At 45.4% G+C, this 23,884-nt stretch overlaps 1 protein-coding gene across 3 annotated transcripts in view; it reads right to left on the minus strand.

Moving 5' to 3' along the window:
* Positions 1–23,884, minus strand: part of PTK2B (protein tyrosine kinase 2 beta) — a 129,467-nt gene that overhangs the window by 42,524 nt on the left and 63,059 nt on the right. For all 3 annotated transcript variants that reach the window (XM_057720233.1, XM_057720234.1, XM_057720232.1), the window contains exon 2: positions 20,581–20,821. In XM_057720233.1, the coding sequence (XP_057576216.1) occupies positions 20,581–20,784 (204 nt within the window). In that variant the 5' untranslated portion in view covers positions 20,785–20,821. The remainder of the gene's footprint in view (positions 1–20,580; positions 20,822–23,884) is intronic.

Raw genomic sequence — 23,884 nt, forward strand, 5'->3', positions numbered from 1 at the left:
TGACATCACCAGGCATAGAACAAGGTAAACAGGACTTGCCTCCCACCTTGATACACTGAGAAGGGTATAGCATCATTTCTGAGATATCCCTGCTAAGAGTTCATGATGAATCTAGTCATGAGACCTGGGTAAGGTGTCTCCTCAGACTGACAGAATAAAAGGCTTAACTCTTTCAGACTGAGAAACTCTTCCAGATTGGGGGAGATGAGAGACATATGACAACAAAATGCAATGTGTGCTCCTGGACCAGACAGGAAAAATAGACATTGTTGTAAGTACAGTTGGTGAAATCTAAATGGGCTCTATGTTTTGGATGGTAGAGTTGTTTGTAGCCATGGTGATTTCCTGATTTAGACATTTGCAGTGTAGTTCTGTAGGAGAGTTCCTTATGTGGGGAAATAAACACGAGTCTTTTTAGTGACGGAGCAGTGTTGCTGCAACTTGCTTTCAAATAATTCACAAAGAGAATAGTGATAGTGGGGATACTGTATGTGTGTTTATGAAGAGACAAAACTACTACATATGGCAAATTATACACATGAGCAATTCGGGAATCTAGGTGAAGGTGATATGGGAGTTCTTTGGGCTGTTCTTTCAACTTTTTTTATAAGTTTGAAAGAATTTCAAAATGAAGAGAGACTCTGATAAGGGAGGCTCTCAGGCATATGAGAAGTAAAGGAATGCTATCAAATGGACAAATAAAATTTTTTCCAGGCTAGATGGGGCTTTTCAGCTTCTCTTCCACTCAGAGTCTCTGAGAGGGGCCAGACTGAATTCAGCTCTTTGCTCTGTGGTTTGTGAAACTCTCCACAGCATAACTTGTGCAAAAATTTTTCTTGGTTTCTGCTAAAAAAAAAAAGCAGCCAATTTCTGTTGTAGGGATGCTGGGAGAAGGTTAACTCTAGATCCTTGAGGTGGAAATTCTATAAGAGACTTCAGCCAACCGATTTTCAAAGGAAGACTGATTTCAGTTTCAGGTAAGGAAGAATTTGGGGATTTTCTAAACATGAAATGCACTATTTGGGAGGCTGCCTGGTACTGAAAGGATTTTTACCGGGGATGGGGAGCATTCTTCCTGGAGAGGCAAACCTGAAGTTCCTGGGGAGAGGGAGCTTTATGAAACGGCTAACCACCCACCATCACCATGACCATGACCATCACCCTGCTGGTTACTGATGAAAGGATGCTGTATATGAAAGAACTTGGCGGGTCTTTGTCATTGCTTCTGGGAAGGGAGCCTCTGAACCCTTGCAATTTCGTAGGTGATAAGAGTGTCTTCATTGTTCCTGATGGGTACCTTGGACCACACCGAGGTTTATGCTTTTGAGGTGACTCATGGTGGGCCTCTAGGTAGTCTTATGATGGGGGCTGGCCTTATTGGAAAGATCAATAGTGTGATTAGAGGTTTGGAGCTTTGAGTCACATGATATCAGCCTGGCCTCCAGGGAGATAAGGAGGGGTGGAGATTGAGTCAAATTACATGGCCAAGGACTTCCTAGGTGGCACAGTGGTTAAGAATCCTCCTGCCAATGCAGGGGACACAGGTTTGATCCCTGCCCCGGGAAGATACCATATGCTGCGGAGCAACTAAGCCTGTGAGCCACAACTACTGAGCCTGTGCTCTAGGGCCCGTGAGCCACAACTATTGAGCCCATGTGCCGCAACTACCAAAGCCCACACACCTAGAGCCTGTGCTCCGCAACAAGAGAAGCCACCACAATGAGGAGCCTGTGCACCACACTGAAGAGTAGCCCCCATTCACCACAACTAGAGAAAGCCCTTGTGCAGCAATGAGGACCCAACACAGCCAATCAAAATAAATAAATAAATAAATTTATTAAAATTGTACACTCTAAACATATGCAGTTTATTGTCTGTTAACTGTATCTCAATAAAAGTTCTTAAAAAAAAATTACATGGCCAATGGCCCAATCAATCAATCACGTCTACATCATTAAACCCCAATAAAAACAGACACTGAAGCTGGGGTGAGCTACCTGGTTGGTAATGCTAGCTGGAGAGTGACGTTCTAAGAACACAGAAACTTGGGACCCTTCTAGAACTCACCCTATGTGTTTGGGACCCTCCTAGAACTCACCCTATGTGTTTCTTCATTTGGCTAGTTCCAGTTTGTATCCTTTATAATAAAATTTTAATCGTCAATATATCACTTTCCTGAGCTTTGTGAGTCATTCTAGAAAATTATTGAACCTGAGGTAGCAGGAACCCCTAAATTTGTAGCTAGTTGGTCAAAAGTGTGGATGGCCTGGGAACCCCAGTGCTTGCAACTCTGAGGAGGGCTGTCTTATGAAGGGCTGTGCCCTCAACCTGTGAAGTCTGTGCTAGCTCCACAATTGCACTGGGTCAGAATTTTACTGCAAAGTGTGCCCATCCTCCAGGCATACCTAGGGAGAAACAAAGTTAACAACCACAGGTGACATAAAAAGAATACTAACTTTGGAGTCACCCAAGCCTAGGGTGTGAACCGCATTTTGACCCGTACTTCTAGTCGGATGACAAGCTCCCCGAGCCACAGCCTCCTTCCTGCTGTTCCATGCCCTTGTCATATGAAGCTGCAGACGGTTCCTTCATTCCAACCCTCAGCAACTATCTATGATGTATGCAATCTGCAAAGTGTAGCAGGATCCCCATTGCACACACAGAACCCGTACCTTAAGAAGCTTCTATTCAGGGGGTGAAAGGAAGAAAGTGGAGGGGGGCCCAGAGTGGGCTGGGGAGTCAGTTTAAAAGAAAAAAACTTTGAGGTTTGACATGATCTCACCGTGGAGGCCTCTGCATCAGCCCTGCCTCCTCCCTCGCCCTTTACTACCTCTTCTCTCATATTCATGCAGCTTCTCGCGCAAATCGTGGGAGCAGCAAAATCAGCCCTCTGCCCACGGCTCCTAAATTGTCATTAATGAGTTCCATATTTCTTTCTCCGTAAATAAATTGCTTTCAAAAACAACAGCATAAGATGTTTACCTACTCACGAAATTGCCATATGTAACATGATAGGAAAGAAAAAAAAAGAAGCTGTCTTAATTTTATCAATTGTTATTTAGCCAAGCCAAGGATTCTTTTTTGCTACAGGAAAACCTTTCCTTCCGCCCACATGAGGGCTACTGAAAAGCAGGCCCCCAGACAGCCCATGGCTCACAGCTTCTGAGGCTTTCTTGCAAACAGTGGGATTTCTAAGGCTTTTCTTCCTGCTTGGTTGACATTGATTTATCGGCTTTATCAAATAGCGTGACGACCCCAACTGCCTTCACCTCTCTCCCTATTCTGTGGCATTTCCTCTTACCAGTCAGAAACAAAGAAGGGACAGGACTAGATGTTTGTCCCCAAGCCCAGGATAATTTAGTTCCAAAGAGAAAAAGGTCACCCAAGCAATTAATTACTCAATCCACTTTCTCACCTCACTCTTCTGTTGGAGCTGAGTCACATTTTTTTTTCTATCTGAAATCGATTTTTGTATATAGCATGAGGTATGGCTGAAAATGAATTTGATTTAACCTAACATTCAGGGCCTATATGTGTGGGGCTGTTTCTTGTCTCTTTTTCTGTTGCTTTGATCTAATAGTCCTTGAACCTCAGTCACATTTTATAATCTGTTTAGTAATTTCTGTAGTCTCATGATTTTTCTGAGGTTCACCTATTTTTTTTTTTATAAAACACCTAAGCTTTTTTTTTTTCTTGAGCTTATTAAACATATTTCATGTTAGCTGCTGGGTTTTTAGGAACATGACAGCTGTGTCCCCACTCCCTCCATCAGAAATGCCCGCACCTTGCCTGGGGTCATACCCCTTACTGAGGGGAGAGCCTTCATCCAGTGACTGGTCACATCGGGGGTTTAAAGGCCCTGTCCTTTCATCCCAATTTGGAACAGCTCTGCTGGGCCATCCCAGCTCCAGCGCTGCCTGTGACGTGGCTGTGTCACAGTTCAGCTTTTCTCTCTGATCAATCCTGCTTTGTCATTCCCTGCAGGTGGGGTTCACAGGCATTTACTGATGCTCCTTGCCTGCAAAGTGCATCTCGGGGTCTGCTTCCTGGGAATCCACCTGAGGCTCTGGCCTTCATTTGCTTTCCAGGCTTGATTTAACTTACCCTCCTCACTCTTTGGTTTATGAAAACAAAATGCTGCTCTTTTTAAATATGATGGAACTTAAAATTTTAACAACTTGAAGCCTTGGTTTTATAAAGTCCTGCTTACATTCTCTTTGAAAAGGTATCCCTTCGAGATGGAAGGCAAATTTAAACAGGCGGCTTTTGTCATTGGGTCCTCACTTCTATATGAGAAGATCCAGCCTCTTCAGCGTGAGGCATAAAAGGCCCTTTGGAATTTTCCTCCATATGTTTTTTCCAGTCTCATCTCCCATGCTCACCCACGATGCACTTTAAGCACCTGCTCCCCAGGATCACCCTCTTTCTTCTCCAAGCCCAGCATGCTCTTCCCACCTGGAGGACACCCGGTCCCCTCCCCTCCCGTCCTCTCCTCGCTGAGCTGCCAGTTATCCTTTTTAAGGCCCGTCAGCACTGTAAGTCCCCTGGGAAGCCCTCCCCGACTTGCCTAGACAGGGTTTGTTTCCATCCCTGGGTTCCCAAAGAAGTTTGCACAGTCATCTTATAAGATGCTGTTATGGGCTGAATTTTGTCTTCCCTAAAGGTAGGTTGAAATGCTAATTACCAGTACCTTAGACTGTGACCTTATTTGGAAACAGGCTCTTTACAGACTAATCAAGTTAAAATGAGGTAGTTAGGGTGGGCCCTAATCCAATATGACTGGTGTCTTTATGAAAAAGGGAAATTTGGACACAGAGGGAGACATGTACACAGGAAGAATGCCATGTGAAGACACAGGTTTGAGTGATACCTCTATGAGAGCAGGAACACTAACCATTGCCAGCAACGCATTCGAGGATAAGAAGACACAAGGAAAGATTGTCCTCCTATAGGTTTCAGAGGGAGCATGGCCCTGCCAACACCTTGGTCTTGGACTTCTAGCCTCCAGGTCTGTGATACAATGAATTTTTGTTGTTCTGAGTCACTCCATTTGTGGCACTTTGTTTATAGCACCCCTAAGAAGTGAATACAGACATTCACCATTAGAACTAAGACAATTATTCATGTTTATCTTTTTAATCTTTCAAATGCAAGGTCAGAAGCCAAACCTTACATACAATAACGTCCTTTACAAGCCCAGTGCTTGGCCCAAAGTAGATGCTTAAATACTTGAGGAATGAATGAAAAGAAGCCAGCTCTCTGGATAACAAGTTGGGGTTATGAGAGAGAGTGACCCACATTTAAACATGTTCAAGAGATCAGGAGTGTGGTGATTAATGACATCACCAAGGCTTTGGTGTCCACTGAATCTGGCCAAGACTGTGTGGTCGTGGCCAGGTCACCTCCCCTCCATTTCCTCATCTGTAAAATGGGGAGAATACCTCTTCCATTATGGGATTTTGCGTGGGATTAGATAAGATACTTGTGGTGTAAATAAGAGGAGAGGATATAAAATTATAAACATGTGACAGTGTCCTCCTCCACCTTCTAAGGAGGTTTCCATGTACCACTCAACTCTTGAACTTTTGTAGTGTGAACTTGGTAATGGGGGAGCGTGAAGCTAGAGACCCCAATCCAGTTGAATTTGACTTACACACTGGAAGAAGCAAAGAGTGACTAAGGGAAGAAAAAGAATGGATTTTGCCATGAGCAATAGAGGCAAGAAAGATAAGAGCCTTCGTGGGCTGGATTTCAGGAATTTTTAATAATGCAAGCAAAGATATTTTTGGACAGCAGGCAACCTGACTGGATATTAAGAAATGGTGATAAAAATTTTATGAAATTTTGCTATTTATCTTGAAAGTGATCCCTCAATATTTTCCCCCAAAGAGATTAACAGTAAAGATTTAAATTGATTTCCAGTCGTTTTAGATGACAGACTAATATTTTTTGGGAATGTGATACTACTGGGACTGGCTTACAGGGAAAAGCAAGCTGACTGGCTTTATGTGGGCTCCAGACATATAAAGAGCTTAGCCTAATGGGAGCACAGAGTAGGTGCTTAATAAATGGTGGCCATGGTCATGATGGGCAGACAAAGGAGAAGGGATGAGCATGGCTCAAGGTCAAGCCATCCTGGGAAGTAATTAACTCAACCAGTCTATAACTGAGACATAAATTTGAGAGCCTGAAATGGGGTCTAAGGGTCCTTGGGTACAGGCTCCGCAGACTCTCCCAGGCTGAGTGGGAGCTGGTGCCCTGGGAACTGGACCCACTCCCATGGAGTAAGTAGCTGAGTAGTGGCCAATGGAACAGGAGGGAGCCATGGTTCCTGGTAACTTCCAACGGCCTTTAGCTCTGTAGAAGAGGTGCAGGTGGCCAAGGAAAGCTGTCTCTGCAAAGCGGATCTGAGACCATTTCCAAGCTGAAGCTGGTACTGGCAGCAGCAGGCAGGTGACCTGTGATGAATGAGCCTTCGAGGATGTCAGGTTGTGGCCATGGAGAAATCGCCCGGGAAGACATAATGCAGAGAAAAATGACTTCCTTCTGCTTGCGGCAAGAAAGCCAAGAGAGCTTTATGCTCCCAGGGCAAAGCTCGCAACAGCAAGCTCCTTCCTTTCCCCTGCTACACGTGGAGACAGGAAGTGAGGGTCTGAGAAAGTGCAGAAACAGGTGGAAAAGGCAACAAGAGGCCTTCTCTTTAAATGACTTGGACAGAACGTAAGAGGTGTCTCTGAAAAATATTCTGTTAAAAATAAGACTATTCCGTCAAATGTTTGGATTTACTAATAATCCACAAAGAAAGGCTCTGGATGCCAAGCTGAGATTTAGATGGGATGAAGAATGTGACGATCCACTAGGATGGAACCAGGAGGACTTCATGTACGTCTTTGAAAAAGTCTTCCTACCAAAATCTCTCTTAAAGTAATGACTCTGTGACTTGCTTGTGTGGCGTGTAGTGTCTGCCTCAGAGTGAGCCGCTTCAGTGTGACTGGTGAGGTTTTATTCTTACACAGGGCAATGTGTTCGGGTGTTCATTTCACCGTAACGGTCCATGACTCACATCGGAGTCCCAACGGGCGCCGCTGGCACTTGGGGCCAGGTGATTCTTTGTTGCGTGATGCCAGGCAGCACCCCTGGCTGCAGCACACTGACATGCCTTGCCTTGACCCTGTCATCCTGATGATGATGACAGCGCGACAAGCCAAAAAGAAGGCGCCTACACGTTTCCAAACACCATTTTCCAGGTGTGGAACAGCCCCCAGGGAGAACTGCCGACTCATCTATTCGGTACCTATTTTCTTCTGCATATACCAAAAATGACACTAGAAAGCCTCTCAATGATTCTTACCCATGCATTCAACAGTCACATACTGGGCACGTTCTCTGGATCAGGCCCCCTTCTAGGTGCTGTGGATACAGTGAAGAATGAGACAAAGTCCCGGCCCCAGGGAGCTCCCATCCCAGTGCAAGGACAGATACTGAAGGAATGTATGTATTGTATCAGGAACCTGAAATGTGTTTATATCTTGGACTTCGTTCTATGCCTGGAAGCATGCTATGGACTGAACGTCAGTGTCACGCCCAAATTCATATACTGAAACCCTAATGCTCAATGTGATGGTATCTGGAGGTGAAGCCTTTGAGAGGTGATTAGATCATGAGAGTGGAGCCCTCATGAATGAGATTAGCGCCCTTATAAGAAGAGACACAGAATGATGAGCTCTCTCTCTCTCTCTGCCATATGAGGACGCAGCAAGAAGTGGCCGTCTATAAGCCAGGAAGAGTGCTCTCACCAGAACCCAGACATCCTGGCACCCTGATCTTGACTTCTGTCTCCAGAACTGGGAGAAGTAAATTTCTGTTGTTTAAGCCCCCCAGCCCGTGGCATTTTGTCATGGCAGCCGAGGTATAAATTGACGAAATGATTCAAAATACAGAAATACTCTGTATACAAAGAAACTCACTGTAGCAATTTAAAAAACAGCAAAAGCCCCACGATAAGCAACCAATCCAAATAATTTGAAAAGGACCATGAAAATTATGGGAGGACCACACAGGGTTTGTGTGCTAGTTTGTAAAATTGTGTAAAGAGCTTGTAACTCCCTATCACAATAAGTGGGAGTTATAGTATATAAAATCATATACAAAGCATGATAGGGATAGAAGTAGAAATAAACAAATCCAGAATGAAATATATCACAATGTTAACAGTGTTGTCTTGCGGGGGTGCAATTATGTTTTTATTCTTCTGGGTTTCCTGTGTTTGAATTTCTGTGTATATTGTAGTGGTTAAGAGAATGGCCTGAAGAGTCAGAATCTCTCATTTGCTTCGTGACTTTGGGAAAATTAACTTCTCTGCTTTGGTCTCCTCATTTGTAAATGTAAAAATTTTCCTGTTTCATAGGGCTCTTGTGAGGATTAAATGAAATGATACAAGTAAAAAGAGCTCACCAAAATGCTTTGCCCATACTGTGCTAAATAAACTGCTATTATTATTATTATTATTGAATGAATATGTATTCATTCTGCATATTGTTGGATTCAATTTTCTAATATTTTGTTGAGGGTGTTTGCATATACATTCATGAGAGATAATGATATGTAGTTTTCGTCTTATGTTTGTCTTTCATATATTTATTTTATACTTGTAAAAAATCTCTTCAGAAATAAATGTTTAAGTTTAGCTATTATATTGGGCTTGGTTTAGCAGACTAGGCATAAAAAATCCACAGTTAATGATAGGAGCAGACGTCAGCTTCCAACTTGAGACAAATGCCATAGCTATGCCACGTGCTTGGTTCACATGCTATGTGGTGGAGACCTCCTCCTTACTTATAAGCTCAGCTTTTAAGAGATGAATAAACTCCCTGTAAAATATAAAACTCTAAAATTAAAATGCTGGGAATTCCCTGGCAGTCCAGTGGTTAGAACACTATGCTTCCACGGCAGGAGGCGTGGGTTTGATTCCTGGTCGAGGAACTAAGATCCCGTGTGCTGCATGGCACAGTCAATAAATGAATGAATGAATGAACAAATAAATAAATAAATAAATGAGATTAAAATGCTGACTAGACAGTAAATGTCACAGGACTAGAGAGAAAAAGAATGGCCAAAATTCACTCAGGTCTTGATGAAAGTTAAGGTGAATGGCTATTTTGCCTTCTAGATCCTAGAAGCTTGTATGTGAAAGCAAACCTCACTGATGCAGCCACAAGAATAAAATCTACCACTCCACAGACATTCAAATATTCAGACATTAATAAGCTCATAAAACTTAGACCGGAATTTTTGAGCCTTAAGTAAATTTAGAGATCACTTAATTTGATTCTGTTTTTAAATGAGGACACTGAGACCCAGGGAGGTCAGGTGACTTGCCCAAGAGTGTACAGGAAATTCTATTTGAAACCAGCTGAAATTCTATTAACCCCCCCTACACTTTATCATCTATGAATGCCAAACTTCCTTCCCGTCAACTTCCTATTTGGTCTTTACATCAAGTGATGTAGGAGATTCCTAGTCCCATTTGTGCTCTATAGGCTCAGCTCCTTCACTTGTTCATTCACTCATTCTCCAGGCATCTACTGAGTGCCTGCTTTGTATTAGGCTCTAAGTAGGCACTGGGGAGATGATGGTGAACAAGATACAGTCTCCGCTTTTCAGGAGGCCATTTAGAAACTGACAAGAGGTAGTTCTGGTGCTCAGTTGAGGGAAACAGGAGCATTATGGTGCCACCTCCAACCACCTGATGTCCATCTACACACCTCGTCTTTAATTCTGCCCCATCCAGCCTGCTCCTGTCATCCTTTTGCAGAGCCTTCAAGACTCTGAGTATCTTGTGAGTTCTCAGACCCTCTACCATGACTTCATACCCTGGGCTTCACCCCACCTGGGGAATGGTTGATAATCCTTCCCCAGGGCATGTGAGCCAGGAGGGCATCCTGCAGGCAGAAGTGGGTGCTCCGGGGCAGTGGCCAGTCCCAGCACCCCTGAGATTCTGATTCAGTGAATTTGGGATGCGACTTAGATAACTGATATTTTTCACTCCCCGCCCCCGGTGACTTCAGATTGTCTGCCTCACCTGGGAAGACTACAGTAGTGGGGTTATATGAACCCCTCTGCCTGCCCCGTTCATAGCACCTCTTGGCATTTAATGCCACTGACCCCAGACATAACCCCCTGTGCACACCAGGTCAGCCCGAAACGCTCTCTCCCTTGCTGGAATCTGGAGTTGAGACTTAGAATTCTAGCCAGTCTCTGTGGGCTTTATAACTGGAATCCATCCATTCATGCATCCATCCATCCATTCATCATTAAATAACTACTCATTAATTAGTTCAGCACACTGGGGAAAAAAATGTCCCTCTCTCATGGAGCTTATTTTGTATTGGGGGTTAACAATAAACAAATAAGCATAATAATATCACAGGTCCTGATAAGTGCCAGGAAGACAAACAAAGCAGGTAAGGGCAGCAGAATAATGAGGGGGGTGGGGGTGGGTGAGGGGGTGCTATTCTATATGGAGCATCCAGCAAAGTCCTCTCTGAAAAGGGGAGCATTTGAATGGATCCCTGAAGGAAATCAGCAAGAAAGGGGTGGCCTCATGGGAGAAGAGCGTTCCAGGCAAAGGGACCAGATGGCACAGAGGCCCCGAGGTGAGCATCTAAGAAGCTCTGTGTGCCTGGCACATTTGGGTGACTGTGAAGAGACCAGTGGGGCTGAGGTGGGGAGGGCATGGAGGAAAGTGATGGGAGACAAGGCCAGAAGGGCAAACCGGGGCTTGGCTGACTTTTTCTGTAAAGGATCAGGTAGTAAATATTTGAGGCTTTGTGGGGCCAGATGGTCTCTGTTGCAACTACTCAATTCTGCCCTTGCAGCTCAAGAGTACCATAAACAATAGTAAACAATTGAGCGTGGTTCTGTCCCAATAAAACCTCATTTACAAAAACGGGTGGTGGGCCATATTTGGCCTGCAGGCCATTGCTCGCCAACCCCTGTTGCAGACCAAGGTAAGGACTTTGGATTTTATTTTGAGTGAGGAGGAGCCATCAGAGAGTTTAATGTAGAGCAGTGATATAATAGAAGCTATACCTTAAATATATCCCTTTAACTGATCTGTGTTTTAAAAATTTACCATGACTAAAAAAAAAAAAAAAAAAAAAAAAAATTTACCATGACTGCTACCTGTGGAATGGACCACAGGGGGATACGGGCAGAGGCAGTTAGGAGGTGAATACGTTATTCCAGGTAAGAGATGCTGTCGGCCTGGACCAGGAAAGAGGCAGCGGAAGTGGTGAGAAGGAAATGGTCAGAATTTGGATGTGTTTTGATGGTAGAGCAGACAGGATTTCCTGATGGATGAAGTACAGAGTGTGAGAGGAAGAAAGAATTGAAGGATAACTCCAAGCTCGATAGTCTGAGACACAGTAACTGAAAGAACAGAGTTGCAGTCAATGGAGCCGGGAAGACTGGAGGAGAAGCAGAATTTCAGGAGAGGATTCTGAGCTGATTATTTGCGTGAAGGTTGGGTGGCCAGTGGCGACGGCGGGCAGGCAGGTGGACGTGTGGCTTGGAGTCGGGGGGAGGAGGCTAGAGCCAATGTTACAAATTTGGGCACCACTGGGTAAAATTAGAATTTCAAGCTATGTGACTGGATGAGATCGCCTGAGGGGTGACAAGGGACCAGCCTGTGGTGTCACACAGGCTGACAGTGTCATGGGAATCAGGACAGGGCTGGGAGAACCCACACCCGGCAACTGAAAATCCCAGCAAAGAGCAGAGAAAAGTGATAGGCTTTCATCAGTCTGTGGTCACTTTCCGCCACTTAGCCTTGCATCAGTGTGGGTGTGTGTATGTGTGCAAAGTGCTTACACTCTCCTGTGCACTGTATAAATGGGTCTGTGTGCTCCTGAAAGGGGGTACCAGCAACTGCCATTGTGATTCCAGCTGATGGCTGTTGTGGCTTGAATGGTGGCCCCCAAAAGATGAGTCCGTGTCCTGAAACCTGTGAGCGTGACCTCATTTGGCAAAACGTCTTTGCAGATGTCAGTAAGTTCTGAACCTCAAGATGAGCTCATTCTGGACCATCTGGGGGCTCCTAAAACCAATGGCAAGTGTCCTTATAAAAGACACACAGAGGGAAGAGAAAGGAATGTGAAGAAGATGGCAGAGATTGGAGTGATGCAGCCACAAGTCAAGGAAGCCTGGAGCCACCAAAAGCTGGGAAGCAAGGAAGGGTTCCAACCTAGAGCCTTAGAAGGAGCCCAGTCCTGCGACCCCTTGATATAGGACTTCTGGCCTTTGGAACTGCAAGAGAACACATTTCTGTTTTTTAAGCCGCAAGGATCATGGTAATTGTTACAGCAGCCCTAGGAAACAAATAACAACAGCAATACGAGTTCTGAGTTCTCCACACACCTAAGGGATAATTAAAAAAAAATGATTGAAGAACAAAATAATAAAAGTTAACATAACATCACTTTGAAAGCATTCATTTGGATGTGCTAAAAGCCTGTACCTAACAAGGACATTCAGCGATGCGATTGCTGTTTAAAAATAGAAACATAAGCACAGCACCTGACTGCTAATTTGTGGACGTAGTGAATCTGAATGCACAGTGAATACAGGGGCCTAGAACTCTGCGCGTCGGCCCTGTGCTCATCTCTGCAGGCGTCGGGGGTGGGTAGGCTGGCCTGATGAGCACACGCAGGAAATGGGGAGGGGGTGCAGAAAGGAGGAGGCCCTTGTGAATGTACCTCTTTTTATAGCACTGTGAGTGTCTCTGTGGTGTAGGCTTGTGGTTTCCTGGCTGAACCCCTTGTCTCAGGTTTCCAGGGGCTATTCTCATGCATGGGGTGGGGCTGGGGGGTGCTAGCCTTATGTGGCTCTGTTATTCTCTTTAGAATAACCTTTCTTTTAGCGAAGGGAGCTTCCTGGGACAGGGAGTCACGAATTCCCTTCCTCTTGCACCTTAACCTCGTGGTCTTGCCCCCAGAGACATATGAAGAGAGCAGCAGGGGTTGTTCTGGAAACAAAGAATGTAAGCCGGTGAACTGTGGCCTGGCAGGCGACTTTCCTCTGACCACCCGGAGCTGCTGGCCCTGTGTCTGCTTGGGCTGCTGTAGCAGATGACCAAGATTGGGTGGCTTACATGACAACATTTATTCCACTGAGTTCTAGAGGCTGACACGTCCAAGATCAAGGTGCCAGCAGACTGGCTTCTTGGTGGGTGCTCTCTTCCTGGTTTGCAGAAAGCTGTCCTCACATGGCATGGGAGAGAGCTCTGGTCTCTTCACCTTCTTCTCAAGCCATCATGGGAGTTCAACTGGCATGACCTCAAGTCAACATCCTGATACCATTGCATTGGGGGTTAGGGCTTCAACATATGGATTCGGCGTGGGGTCGGGGTTGGGGGAGACACACATTCAGTCAATAACACCCTGTGTCACACATTCATCCTAGTTACTTGAAAGTAACTAGGATGAATGTGTGATGAGTACAGGGCAGGGACAATGGGTTGCAGTATCTGAAATCTGTCTCTCTGGGAATATTCTGGAATGTACTGTATGACCACTGCATCTACAGGGAGGGCAGTGACTCCAGGCATGTGTGGAACAGGCTGTCTTTGGGACTGGACTGTGCTTTCCTCACACACCAAGTGAGTGGCACATGCTGGCCACCCTGCAGCCTGGAATCCTGCTGGAGAGGGGAGGGGACACCACTGGACTGGCCGGGAAGGGCACAGGATGGCTCCATCTCTGACCCTCCCGGGGATGTAAATGCGGATTCTAAGTGGGGTGATGCTTCAGGACAAAACAAGGATGGATCTTTGTTTATTTGTTTGGCTGGTTTTTTGGCCACGCGGCATGCAGGATCTTAGTTCCCCAACCAGGGATCAAACCTGCGCCCCCTGCAGTGGAAGCACAGACTCTTAACCACTGGACTGCCAGGGAAGTTCCAAGGATGCATCTCGATCGTGGCTTTTCAGCATGATAGAGGCTGGCCGAGGGAAAGAGTTTTTTGAATGTGGGGGCTATGCTAGCATCCTCGGAATGCCAGACAAGTGCCTCATTTTCTGCTTAAGGCCCTCCTGTGTGAGACACAGATGGTCTACTGATGGATAGAGATGGGCCCATGCAGAGAGTGGGTCAGCGGGGGTCAGCAGGGGAGAGAAAAACATCACAAGTCAGCTAGTCAGTGTGCCAGGCAGAGAGAAGCGAGAACAGCAATTAGCCGTAGGTGACCATATCACTTATCCTCTGAATCAGGATGCTCTTGAGATTGGCAGAGGCACTGTTCATAGTCATCCCTGGACAGTGTGTGTAAACCAGGACCGTTTGATACATCCGGGACATATGGTCAACCTACCCTGAAGAGAGTAAGAGGGACAAGGGAAGAGGGGCAGGGAGAGAGAGAGAGAGAGAGAGTGAGAGAAATGAAGGAGAGGCTGCAAGAGTCAAAGAGAGATGCCCTGTGTAGGCATGTATGGGTGGTACTCTGCTGGTTGTTTACAAAGTGTTATCTTAACCCCTTTCCCAGACAAGCAAATTAGCATGTTAGAAAAATATATAATGATAGAAGCCTCCACCTGCTACAGAGCTCCAGAGCTCCCAAACACAATTTCCTATGAATTTCAAACAAAAGGGAAATGGAAAATCAAGAAGAGCAAAACCCATTTCTCATTCAGCACATTGTTCCATTCTCTCCAACACCTGTCTAATTTCTGTTGGGTCCTAAGCACAAGGGCCAGTGCTTCTTATTTACGTAGCTTTTAACAACCCAGAGAAAGCATCTTGAGGCGATTACATTTGCAGAGAAAGAAGCTGAGAATAAAAAGGAAAACATGAAATCAGCAAGTATGCCTGGAGTAACCATGTTTTGGAAATGTGCTACCACATGGACTGTGCCATGATGATTCTCCATCGCTTCTATTTGATCAGACACAGCTGTATGGATGTGTCTGAATTTCAGGAGTGTTCTTATGGAAGGACAAGTGTTCGGCAAGCTTGAAAGGGTTGGCAGTAATTTAACACGGAGAAGATGGTGAAAGAGGATACAGAACTGGAAGTAGAAATATCCATCAGAGGATGAAGCCCAGCTAGGCAAGGAGACTGCAAGAAATGCTCTGGAAGCAGAGGGTGGGAGGTGCCAGTTCAGAAGTTTCTCAGGCAGGGAAGCTGATCTGGACCTACACAACTAGACACAATGTCTACAAACAGGCCCAGAAGAGCAAAGGGGTTCCTTGATATTTGGACCAAGCTCTCTTGTCTTCTATGCTTTCACAGAATCTCTGTCTTCTTGTCAGAGCTCTTGCCTCCATTTGTAAAGGTTTATTCATTGGTGGGGGTCAATGTCATTCATTAGTGTGAGTCCTTGGCCTCAAAACCCATCGAAAGCATGGAGTGCATCTGTGTTTTGGGGTTCAATGATACTTTCAGGTCATAACCAGCACGGTGTCAGGTACTTTTTCCCATGGTATACATGTAACTCCAAGATCCACATCCCAGAATTGTTTGTATTCTGTTTTTACAGTTTGTTTAAAGCCCAAGCAATATTAATGACCTTGCACCCAATTTTATATGACCTGGAACTAAGTTTCTGAAGAGGCTGAAATGCACCTTGTCAATGAACCATGCAGACATAAGCACAGCCCCTGAGAGGAATCATATTAACGGATTCAATCTGTCCAAACTCTTCAAACAGGTTCGTTAAATCTTGCTGTGTTGCCTTCTTGTCTACCTGACTGACCCACAGAGTAGCGCTACATACACTTAATGTTTTAGACCTAATTGGAGGTAATCCCTTCTTCGGTCGTTCTTTCTGCCTTTCTCTAGCTCGTCTTTCACTTGAGTATGAATGTGATGACTTCCTTTTTCTTTCTCTAGAGTGTTATTTCTCCCTCTTGACACATACTTGTGAAATGGATGATGAAATTATTCAGGACTCTTTCATTAATGAACTTAGCCATAGCCATGACTTTCACCACCACCAGAGGCTGACAAGATTCAAATGTCTATCTTCAGCCCAGTTCTTTCCTCCAGAATCACATATCAAACTGTCTACTCAACATTTTCACATATTTAACACGATGTGAAGAAGTTAGAGCATCCCAATTTCACTTGACAGGTCCAAAACTGAAACTGTGAGCTCCCCACTCCCCAGTCAGTTTCTCCTAAGTAAGTTTTCTTCATCTTACGGAGTTGGACCCTCTGGTTCCACTCTTTATTTTTTTATTTTTTGGTTGTGCTGCACTGCTAATGGGTTCTTAGTTCCCCAACCAGGGACTGAACTCAGGCCCTTGGGCAGTGAAAGCACAGAGTCCTAACCACTGGACCGCCAGGGAATTCTCAGGGCTGCTGTTCTTGACACCTCCCCTTCTTTATTCCTGCACCTCCGGTCCATCAGCAAAACCTTTCTTTTTCATCTCTTAAATTCTCTAGATTACAATCACTTCTCTCCATAGACCACGGTGGTTAAGAGTGCAGGCTCTGGAGATGGATTGCCTGCGTTTGAAAACAGGCTCCACCACTTACTAGCAATTTACTTAACTCTTCTGAACCTGTTTCCTTATATAAAATGGAAATAATAATAGTATGTGCTTCATAGGGTTCTTCTGACAAGTTGATAAAATAACACATATGATGTGCTTTCAGAAGTGCTAGCTGCTCTTATCACCACTGCTACCACCATAAGCAACACCACTATCGTCATCATCACTACCACCATCACCATCTCCACTATCACCATTATCACTACCATTACTGTAACACCATCAACACCAACACCAACACCACCACCATTATCATCACCAACATCATCATTATCAATCCTTACCATTGCCATCACCATCATCATCACCATCATCAGTCCTCACCATCACTACCACCATCATCATCACCATAAATGTCATCATCATCATCATCACCACCACAAACATCATTATCATCATCACTACCACCAACACCATCAACATTATCATCACCATCATGATCATCATCATCACCTCCATGGCTACAATCCTAATCTAAGCTACCATCATCTCTTATCTGGATCATTGCAATAGCCACCAAACATCTCCTCACATCCATTCTTGCCTTCTCCAATCTATTTCCCACTATGTAACCCAAGTGATCTTTAAAAAACGCAATCTTGTATCACTCACATGTTTAAACAAAATCAGTGGCTTCCTATGGAAGATGGGGTAAAATCCAGAATTGTTAACATGGTTAAACTAGTCAACACTGGACATCCTTTAGCCTCAAACCTGACATGTGCGTTGGTCACTTCAGGATCTTATTATGTGCTGTGTCCTCTGCCAGTAACACTGTTCCTCTGGCCATTTCCTCTTTCCTTTCCTTCGTGAGCAAAACTCACTGAAACGGTAACATTCACTGTCTCCACTCTCCAACTGACTGCAGAATGGCTTCTGCCCCCATCTTTTCACTGAAACTGCCCAGAGAAAGATAATCACAGCACCTGTTGCTGAAATCAATGAACCTATTTTTAGCCTTATCTAACTTGACCTTTATGAGTGTATGACACTGCTAACCACTCTTTCCTCAAAGTTTCCTCTGCCTTTGTCTCTTTCCTATTCTCTTGGTTCTTTTCATCTTTCTCTGGATGATTCTTCTTTTTCCCTTCATTTGTCCCAACTTCTATTCCTTAGAAGTTGATTTCCCAAGGTTTCCCATTTGGAACTCTTTCTCTTGCTCTACTTATTCTTCATGGGTGATCCTACCTATTCACACAGTATCCATTGCATAATGACTCCCATATCCTCATCTCTAGGTCTGTTCTCCCTCAGCTCCAGGTCCATGTTCCTCTACAAGGGTGTTTCATAAACACTTCAGACACAACACACGTAAAGCTGAAATCTCCTTTCTTTCTCTATTGGCATCTCAATGAATGGTACCAACACCCATTCAGTTGTCCGAGCAAAAATCTGAGTCATCCTTGTCTCCTTCCTTTGTCTTCCTCCCTACGTCTAGTTAATCATCAAGTTCTGTTGACTTTGCCCGTTTAGATGCACTCAGATCTGTCGATTTGTCTTTCTTCTCAATGCCACTCCCTTAGTTCATCATTTCACACCTGCACTATGGCCACAGCTTCCTAATCCATCTCCCTTTCACCAGCCTTTCCTCTCTCCTACTCTTTTTGTACTTTGGTCAGAGTTTAGGGAAAACAGATCCCTACATGATTTCCTAGAGAACCGGTTGTCCAACTTTTAGGAGAAGGGTCTCTTAGGCAAATAAAAAATGGCTGACTTAAGAAAACATCATCTTTGTGGCTCTTTCTTAGTGACCATCATGCATAACTGCATATTTAAGATTCTGAGAAGTCCTATCACAAAGGAATTGGTTTGGAATTGTTTAACCAAGCATTTCCCAAACTTCTTTGACCATAAAAACCCTTCTCCAGCATGTACTTCCTAACATCTGTAAGACACTGTATACTTTCTTAAAATACAAATCTGATCATCTTACTTTATTTGAAAATATGACAGATAAGTGGATAAACACTAAAAGAAGATGATTTGAACTTTATCCTGTGGATGATTAGAAACCCTTGGAGGTTCTTGAGCAGGGTAATGACCTAAAACCCACACAGTCAATAGCTTCCAATGATTGGGCTCCTGCTATATGCTATCATCTCTGATCCTTACAATAAGGCTACAGGTGGGCATAGTCCCCAAGTGAGGGGACTGAGATTGGTTAAGTGTTGTGTCTAAGGCCATAAAACCAATAAAGGTAGAGCAAGGTCTAGGTAACTTTAAAGCCATAGCGGTTTGCAATAAGCAGGTGACGTTGCCTACAGAAAAAATTAGAAGGCTGGGACATAAACTCCTTGAAGTCTATCACTTCTTTCTTTGTTCTTTTTCCACCTCTGTTCTCACACCCTTCCACGCAATGCCTCAAGCGCTAGCCATTCTTCTTAAGCTTGGGTCTCACTGCCCTTTCTGTAGGCTATTGTATTTTTTCTGTTTAAGCACCCAATGAGACATGAGACAGCTTCAGGAAAGCCTCTCCCCTACTTAAAAGCTGTGTGTTTCTAGTGCCTGTCCAAGTCCAAATTCCTCAGCTTGATATTCTAGGCCCTCCCTTATCAGCCATCAAATTTCCTTTCTGATCTTGACTTTAGATGCTTTTCTAAATATAACCCATGCTCCAGCCAAACCTAACAACTCACTGTTGAGCGGCCTCCCTGCCTTTGTTCCTGCTGTCCTCTCCTTTTGGAAAGCCCCCTGCTCTCCTCAGTGCTGCCTCTTCAAATCTACCAATCTTTTAGGGTCCCTTTTCACTGTAATGCCACAGAACACGTCCTAATTTAGTCTAACCAGATGCTCTTTGGGTTTCAGCACAAAAAGGCAGGGAGGTGCAGCAAACGTGGGAATCAGGTTGCCTTCTGAAAATTAAACTCGTAAACCCCACAGTAGATGGCATCTGCTATCTGCAAAGATGATACACACAAAGGAAGACTCAAGAAGTAGATGGCTCAGGAGATATGAAAACATCCTCCCAGAGGAAGGTGCCTAGGGCTTGCTCTAGGGACACAATGGTACCTATGTATCTGGAACCATAAGATGCAAACAAAGCCCTAATCAAGTCAGTTATAGGAAACGGAAGAACTAAACCATAATCAATTGTGACAACTGGCCAAGACAGTGACCTAATCAATTACATTCTGCTCGGGTGTGTTGAAGCACAGCACGTGCTGTTATAGACAGAAGGCAGCTACAGGCACAGATGTGGAGAGGCTGCTGCCAGCCTGACCAGAAGAGACGCTTACTGTGTTGGGGGGTTACTGACGTGCAGGACAGGAAAGGATTGGTGATGAGAGGACTGGAGATGGTTCGCCCAGCTTTCTCAGACCTGGGTAGTTCTCATAAGGTTCTCTCGTTTCCTTTGTTCAAATTACAAACCCACCAAGCAATCTCTGGAGAATCAGTTTGGCTTTGGCTTTCTTTTCCATCATCGGAAAGGAACATTCTGAGCAGTGGAAAGGGATATCCTCATTGTATCTATTTCACGTGGGTGCTTGGATTTGCAAAACAGATTCCGTGACCCTGGATGAGAATAAGCCAGTTGAAGTACAGCCTCAGAAAGGGCCTGGCAACCACGCACCTGGCTGAGGGCATCTCTAGCTCATTATCATCCTCTAAATACCTCACCAGCTCCCCTCTCTAAGCACCCAGCACGTGCCCTAAACCACTTTTGTTCTATTTTCAATGCAATCAGTTGTGCATTCCAATTCCATGGGAGTGTAAACTATTTGAGGATGGGGTTGCTTACATCCCTTGCAGAGCCTCAAATGTCATAAATACTGAACGAGTTGACACGAGATAAATCAAAGCTTGAGCAAATGATCTGGGGTTCAAACGAAGGCTACACAGTCTGTCCCTCAGGCTGCAGAGACCTGGAGAGGAGGCCTGGAGCTACAAGCTGAGAACATCTGTCCAGTGCCCCCAGCCCAGGGCGTGGATACAGGAGAGCCTGCTAGACTGAAGAAGCGATGCTCAGCTGCCCAGGAAGGCGGAGGAGAGACAGACAAATGGATGGAGCAGGCAGCACCCGCCACACTCACCCGGATCTCTGTCTGCACAGTGCATTTAACCAGTTTGAAGTTCTTCCCGGGGTTGAAGCTGTTGCTATAGAAGCAGACCTTGAGGATCCTCACATCTTCCTTTTCCACGTCTACTGGCACTGCCACCATGGGCTCTGGGGGGCCTTCAGGCCGATGTAACGTGCCCACCTTCACTCGGCTCAGGGCCTCAGACACCCCGGACATCCTCTCAGACAGCAGCTAGGACCGGCACATCGCAGTCCTGTGGAGACAGCAGAGGGACAGCCCTGAAATGAGTGGTGAGGACCCACAGGCCTCATCCCCCAGGGACAGCACCCACCAAGCTCCGAGACCTACACGAAGTACACATCCTCCCACTCCCGAAAACTCCCCTTAAAGGTATCAGGCTTCATGGATGGGGAAGCGGAAGCACAAACAAGCAGTTTGCATAAACCTCCAGGTATTAACCCGGGCCTGCAGCTCGCAGGCTGTGAGCTCCCTGCCAGAAGCCCCCTCTCCCCATCATTTTTCTCCTCCCACACTGGCTCCCAGGCAAGGGGCCCAAATTTTGCAAACGCAGCTGTGAGAGGAGGCGGCCTCAGCATGGTTCCAAGGCACAGCAGAGCAGAAAAAGCAAAGAGCGAGACAGGAGAAAAGAGCAGGAGAGAAACAGGGACCAGGGGGGGATAGCCAAGAAGGAACAGAAGTGGAGAATGGGTGGCCTGGAGGGCACTGGAACGGGGAAGACAGGAAAGGGCCCAGGTGGGGGGCCAGCCTAGCTGCTGATGGCTCTGCTTGCCCCAACCTGCAGCTGCCAACCTAACTTTCAGGGCAGGAAGCCTCAGTTCCACAGGAAGTCATCTCCCAGAGCATCATTCACCGCATACAGAGGGACAGCACCCCAGCAGCCCAACCTGGAGGGTCTTCCTGCGGGAGGGCGAGGGGGTGGGGCTGGACCCCTGGAAGACCCAGCCCAGTTCTGATGAGTTTGGTTGACATCCATATAGACTATAAGAATCCTAGGAGTCTTCAGTTCACCCCGAATCTCAGCCAAAATTGGTCCTGGCCTCTTGATCTGACAGCAGCTCTGTAGGATTTTCTCCTACTGGTCTAAAGCAGGAGTACCCAGAGGAAGCATTGGAAGTTCTATCTCCAGACGGGAGGTGTCAACCTTGGTTCCACACTAGGATCCCCTGCAAATCTGTTAAGAAAGTCTAAATCCAGACCCTGTGCCCAGAGATTGTCACTGAAGTGGTCTGTGGGAGGCCTGGAAATGGTATTTTTAAGTTTCCAAGGGTGTTTCTAACATTCAGGCTGGGTTGGGAAGCTCCGTTCTAGACTAAGCTTAGCTCTCATTCGGAACCCATTCTTACAGAAGACTCTCTCCCTTCTAATAAGAGACTGTGATTTTAGGGGACATTCCTAGACTAGGAGTTGGGGGCTGAAGGACAGAGTTGGCAATGTTGAAATACAAATATGACAAATGAACTTATTTACAAAACAGAAATAGAGTCACAGACACACAACACACATTATGGTTACCAAGAGGGAAATGAGGGATAAATTGGGAGATTGGGATTGACATATACACACTACTATATATAGAATAGATAGGAGGTACCATATAGCACAGGGAACTCTACTCAATACTCTGTAATGATCTATATGGGAAAAGAATCTAAAAAAGAGTGGATATATGTATATGTATAGCTGATTCACTTTGCTGTACAGCAGAAACTACCACAACATTGTAAACCAATAAAAATTAATTTAAAAAATACAAATGTGGAGTCAAATATTTTAGACATGGAAGCAAAGTCTATGTTCATTCAATCACATTCTTGGGCACTAGAAGGGAAGATGTAGACAGTCACTAGCTGCAAGGAGTCATTTCTTTAAAAAGCCAACATGTATTATGAAGACATGAAAAAGATGCTATGAGGACAAGGAAAGAAGCATGGCATGTCCCTTCCATTGGGGCAGGCAGACAAGGAACAGAGCACCAGCCTGAGTCCACCTGGGGAAAGCAGAATTTGGGACAAGACAGATAGAGAAAGGACTATCCAGTCTGCTTTATTTTAGAGACTCGTATGTGTATTCTAGAAGTATCCATGCCCTTTTTCAATAAATATTGACTGAACCTGTCCCATGTGCCAGTTCTTTGCTATGTACTGGGTGTGTGTTTTGGTTTCCCCAGAGCTTCAATAAGGAAACCCGCGGAAGCAGCTTGAGAGGCAACCCCAGGAAACCCACCAGAGCGCAAGGTGCGTGACAAGGAAAGGAAGGCAGCCTGTTATCAGTGCAGCGATCGCCTGGACAACTGCGGAGGAACCCTGCTGGGAGCCAGGACAGAACATACGCTGCAGAGCCACTCCAGCCAGGGAGGGAGGGAGCCACGCTGCTTCTCACACTCATTATCATTGCATTTTGCAGCCACTCAGCACAAGGGCAGAGCGAACTCAGAGCCGGAGGAAATCCCCAGGCATAAAGATGCAGATGCTGCAGGTAAAAGTAAGCAGAATACTGAAATGGCAAGGCCCAAGGGTATATCAGAAGGGACCATGACAAATCTGCTACAGGTTGCGAAGATGAGGGAAGGATGTCTTGCCCCTAAAGAGCATACATCCTAGTCTTAGAGACAAACAGGCATTCATTGGGTTGGCCAAAAAGTTCTTTCGGATTTTTCCACGAGATGTTACAGAAAACCCAAATGAAGTTTTTGGCCAACCCTATAAATACATATGCATATATATATATATATACACACACACACACACACACATACATACAGATAAGTCAATAACACACACATATCTGGTCCTAGATTCAGGATCTGCGTGTCTACTGAGCCAGGGGCCCCATGACCCCTGGGCATCTGTTTGTATAAACTAATTTTCAGGTAGGGGCCTCATGATGCAGTTTTGTGAAACAGGATCTGGGTAGGAAGGAAATGGAGCGGTGTATGGTGTCTGTCCCCAGGGACTAGATCCTGCCAATGGAAGCCAAAAGGCCTACACCCCAAAAGGCCATTTGAAAAACAGAGGTGCAAGCAGGGTCATCATATGGGCCAGTGAGAATGTGGACTCAGAGCTGGGGAGGAGGCCATTACACCCACAAGTGCAGGTCATATCAGGTGGCTTCTGGACATCCACAGTGAAGGGGATGGGGCAACATTCAGAAGATGCCCCTCAGTCCAGGCATCATTCCCACCCAAAGGGTGCTGGCACCAGGGAGCACACGGAGACACCGCAGGGGCTCCCTGAAATACCAGGGGAAGAGTCTGAGAGAGAACAGTTCAGTAGAAATAACATGTCAGTAAAATTCA

This window comes from Hippopotamus amphibius, chromosome 2, assembly GCF_030028045.1.
Source record: "Hippopotamus amphibius kiboko isolate mHipAmp2 chromosome 2, mHipAmp2.hap2, whole genome shotgun sequence".
Lineage (NCBI taxonomy): Eukaryota > Metazoa > Chordata > Mammalia > Artiodactyla > Hippopotamidae > Hippopotamus > Hippopotamus amphibius.